Genomic DNA, 4,357 nt, shown 5'->3' on the forward strand with positions numbered 1-4,357 from the left:
TATATATATATATATATATAAGTATATATGCTTGCACAAACTCACACACATTTACAATCATTTATAATCATTTATAAGAGAGAAAAATTAATAGAGAAAAATGAAAAATTGAAAAGCGTTCCGATTTTGGGTGAAAGCTTTCGGAGCTTCTTTATATTTACCCAAATGAGTATACCAAGCACGGCTTGGTGGGATAATATCCGTCATCCAAACAAATATTCCATCCTCCATCTCCAAGAGAACCAACACGCACTATCCTGTTACACTTCACCTGAACTTGGTTCATAAATCTGCAATAATATTCAACAAATGAATTATTGATTTTTATTTCTTTACATAGACACAAGGACTTGACGATTATAAGAGGCTGACAAGAAAAATGAAGTGAAGCAACTACAACTGGGAATGAAATGGTGCATTATTTACTTCACTCTATGAGAGGTTGTTGCTTCTACTCTACAACATCAGACTGACAGAGAACCACAGGGGAAACTATATGTGACATTTCATAGTAGACCATTGAATTTGTTCTGGCCACTGTGTTTTTACATTAAATCACACCAAAATCAATTTTGCTTTCCATTTTTTTAAAAGTTGATAAAATATAGCATCATTCCTCTACAACAGACTGGAAGAATTTCAAAGCGTTAGATGAGATGCTTTGTGAGATTTATTAATGCTCTTTGCATTCTGAGTTCTTAGATGAACTGGTTTAACACCACCATCATCTGGTTCTGGGATTCCTTAAATGGAGTTTACTCTGTTACAAGCATATTTTCCAGGTTTCCAATTTAAGAAAATTTACCGTTATTCTTGCTAGCTTAAGTTGGAAGGTTTGACAGGTTCCAACAGATTCAAAGACTGTATCGTGCTCGAATGTCTGCCTTGGCATCGTGCTCCAATGTCTGCTTTGGCATCGTGCTCCAATGTCGGCCTTGGGTTGTACAGTTACATGCCCATCCTAATGCCAAAGAACAAAAAAAAAGGTAAAAACAAAAAAAGGGTTTACTTTGTAGAGCTGAATCGTAGAGATTGTTTTAAATTCAGGTTTCTTTCACGAATATTGGACGAAGTAGACAAAGTGAAACAGCTCCATTTAAGATTGTATTTAGTGTCTTGAACTTTATTTCATCTTCATAGAACTTAGCATAATTCAAGTTGACAAGTTTCAAATACACAAACTCGCATCTAGCTTTAGAAATATTAAATTATGTTACTAATTCGTATGAATATTGGGTAGTTCTGCATGGGCTGAGTTTGAAACCCAGTTTAACACCACCACCTTCTTGGTTTTCTTTAGCGGAGTTCAGTCTGTTGTATATTTTTAGTCCAGATGTACCAGATTTTCCTTATACCAGGTTGGTCCTAATCGAACAGATCTACAAAAGGTATTCAGGCTACAACTGTCTTATCCTTTTCACTTTCTTTTCGGTTTCAGTGAAGGTCTGTACTCTGTGATAGCAAATTATATTCACGGTTGTACGATCGTGGTTTTGATTCACACACCTGGTTGTGCGTTGTGTTCTTTTGCAAAACACTTCATTCTCGTTCTTCCAGTTCACTCAGTAATAACTAATTTCCAGTAATATGTGGGAAATTAAACCTGCAATAGGCTGACATCTCATTCAGAGGTGGAGGTGTTGTAATTTCCATCAATTATACACAATTGAAAACAGCTTAAGATCTGGCTTTATAACTCCTAGAACTCATGACTGGCCTAAGCAACAGAAAATTTCAGAGAAGATTATCCAATGCATCTTTTGCCTTTGGAAAGACGGAGGTGTTTTAGCGGGAAAATTTGGCTGTTATATCCAGCAAGTCAAATGATCGCGTGGATGTGACTTCATTGGGTTGTCAGAATTGTTGTTTACGCTCTTGAGAAGCCCCGGCTAACTCTTTAGATCTATGGACTGGAGGTAACCAATAAATAGCTAAAGAGTGAAAACACTACAACCAAACATCCAAGACACACACTTCGTTTTCTATAGTAGCGAAATATACATTATCATCTGCTAGGTTTCACTTGCTTTGACGAGGAAGCTTCTATATAATAACTTGACTTAATAAATGAAACAGGAAAATTCTTCTTCTACACACAGTTTCTTAACGTGAGAACCCCAAGCTTCAAGTCTTAATTTTAAGAAAACCATACCCTCAGTTATCATTTTCGGTTTAATGTCCACTATTTTATGCTCCCGTGGATCAGGCGAATGATTGAGTTTGATATTCTTTGGCTGGATGCCTTTCCTTACGCCAACCTTTACCTATATCCAAATAAGATAGTATTACTCATCACATGATATGTTTACAAAGGAGATTAGAAACAAGGAGATTGTATGCACGATGGTGGTATTTGTTTACATCTATTGCAAGATGTCAAAGCAAGAAAACAGTGAGACACACATATATTCCAATTCCCATCTATCATGTCCATTCTGCAATGATTTGGTTGCTCTACAGCTATAGTAGAAGACACTGGCTGATGTTGCCACATAATGGAACTGAACCCTGAACATGTGGCTACACCTTAAGATGCCATGGAAAAAAATGACAATTAAATACTGGGTTAATAACAAAGATAGGGATTAGGACACAAAGAAGAAAATTTGCACGAGTATAGAGTGCATAGGTTAAAAGTAAGAAAATCCAACGACGCCTTAGAAGAGGAAAACTTCAACGAGAAATCTATGAAAGTTTAAATTTGAGAAAATGTATTAAAACTTTACCAGCAGGAAAACAAAAGGCAGCCTTAGAAAGTAACAGCTACAAATTATTTAGATTAGTGTAAGAAAAAACAAATAGATAAGAGAACAGTCTTATCGTGTTCATGTTAAAACACATGGAAATCAGCTAAATAACATAGAAAGATTTTTTATACAATAGTTAACACACAACAGCATATAATAGATAGAAGAATGAAAGAATATTACGCATGGTATAAATCTTCAAGTTCTGTATCTGATTTTTTGTTCAACTCTCCTGGGGATGGTATATCCTAAACAAAGTATGAAAGATAAATATTAATAGAAGAATGTTTAAAGTCTTCTCAGTGTACAGTAGTTGGAATTTCATTAGGTTTTACGTCACATGAAGGCAATTACATCTTCAAAGTACAAAAGCAAAAAAATCATAATTATATAACTCTGTGTGTGTTTGTGTGTATGAGTGAGTGTCTGTATATATACATTCATATGCATATATATACGTATATAGAGAGAGATAGAGAGATATTTATGTATATATACTTTCATATGCGTATATATATATATATATATATATATAAAATGATTAAAAATATTAAAGATTAAAATATAATAAAGATTAAAAGATAAACATGAATTCTACTTTACGACAGTTAGAAACATACAGATTCTATGTCAAGACAATTAGTTATCTATTTATTAAATTTGCGAAACATTTTTAGAAGAATTGTGCTTATTATATAATATATGAAAGCAATTATAATTAACAATTGAAATATGTAAATGCCTTCCTAAATTTATGACATTTCATCATAAAACTACCATTATAATTTAATAATATTAATTTCGAAGTAATCATATCAATTTTTTGCAAGGAAAGATCACCTTTCGAATTGCCAATATTATACGATGGTGCGTAACTAATAATGGATAACTTTTAATCATACTTTATGTTCCTATCTTTTAAATCTCAAATGCATTTAAGATTTATTGAAGTACCTTCTGTTCTATACCTAATGAATGAGAATGATTATGAAAACTAGGTTTCCCAATTGTAGCAGATGAACTTATATTATAATACTTATGATCACCTCTTATTTCCTAACTTTGATACACTATATTTTTCGTTAGACATTAATTTTCTAGAGGACAGACAATTTTGATTTTACAGTTACACAAACATGCGTTCACTTGTATTTGTTACTCATAGTTAAAATAATTCATACTAGTTCCCTTCACAGAATTAGACAAGATTACTATTTATATTATACTTCATATTAAGACTAGGCGTTAACTTAACAGTATTATCAGAGACAGAATTATTTTTACTTATCGTACCGAAATCTAGTTTAGGAAAATTTTCCTTAGACTTAATTTTACAATTCAGACTATCGATTCTACACTTGTTTACAGATTTTGAGTTTAGATATTATCTAATTATCCGTTTGTTATATATTGCTATAATTTCATCCAAATTTCTAATGGTAGAGTATATATATTCTAATAATCAGGGAAGCCCGAAATGATGTGCTCAACTGTCTCATTGTGCTGGTTGCATATTCTGAATTTGGTATTAGGGCCTGTTTTCATTAGTTTGTTTTATAATAGATTATTATTATTATTAATATTATTATTATTATTATTATTATTATTAT

At 32.2% G+C, this 4,357-nt stretch overlaps 1 protein-coding gene across 1 annotated transcript in view; it reads right to left on the reverse strand.

Annotated features, from left to right (window-relative positions):
• Positions 1-3,020, reverse strand: part of LOC106877924 (probable methyltransferase-like protein 24) — a 23,047-nt gene extending 20,027 nt beyond the window's left edge. Inside the window, exons 1-2 of the mRNA XM_014926998.2 lie at positions 2,931-3,020; positions 162-290 (exon numbers count right to left, since the gene is read on the reverse strand). Of these exons, the coding sequence (XP_014782484.1) occupies positions 162-286 (125 nt within the window). The 5' untranslated portion in view covers positions 287-290; positions 2,931-3,020. The remainder of the gene's footprint in view (positions 1-161; positions 291-2,930) is intronic.
• Between the last annotated feature and the right edge of the window lie 1,337 nt (positions 3,021-4,357).

The sequence above is a fragment of the Octopus bimaculoides genome, unplaced genomic scaffold (genome assembly GCF_001194135.2).
Source record: "Octopus bimaculoides isolate UCB-OBI-ISO-001 unplaced genomic scaffold, ASM119413v2 Scaffold_75580, whole genome shotgun sequence".
Lineage (NCBI taxonomy): Eukaryota > Metazoa > Mollusca > Cephalopoda > Octopoda > Octopodidae > Octopus > Octopus bimaculoides.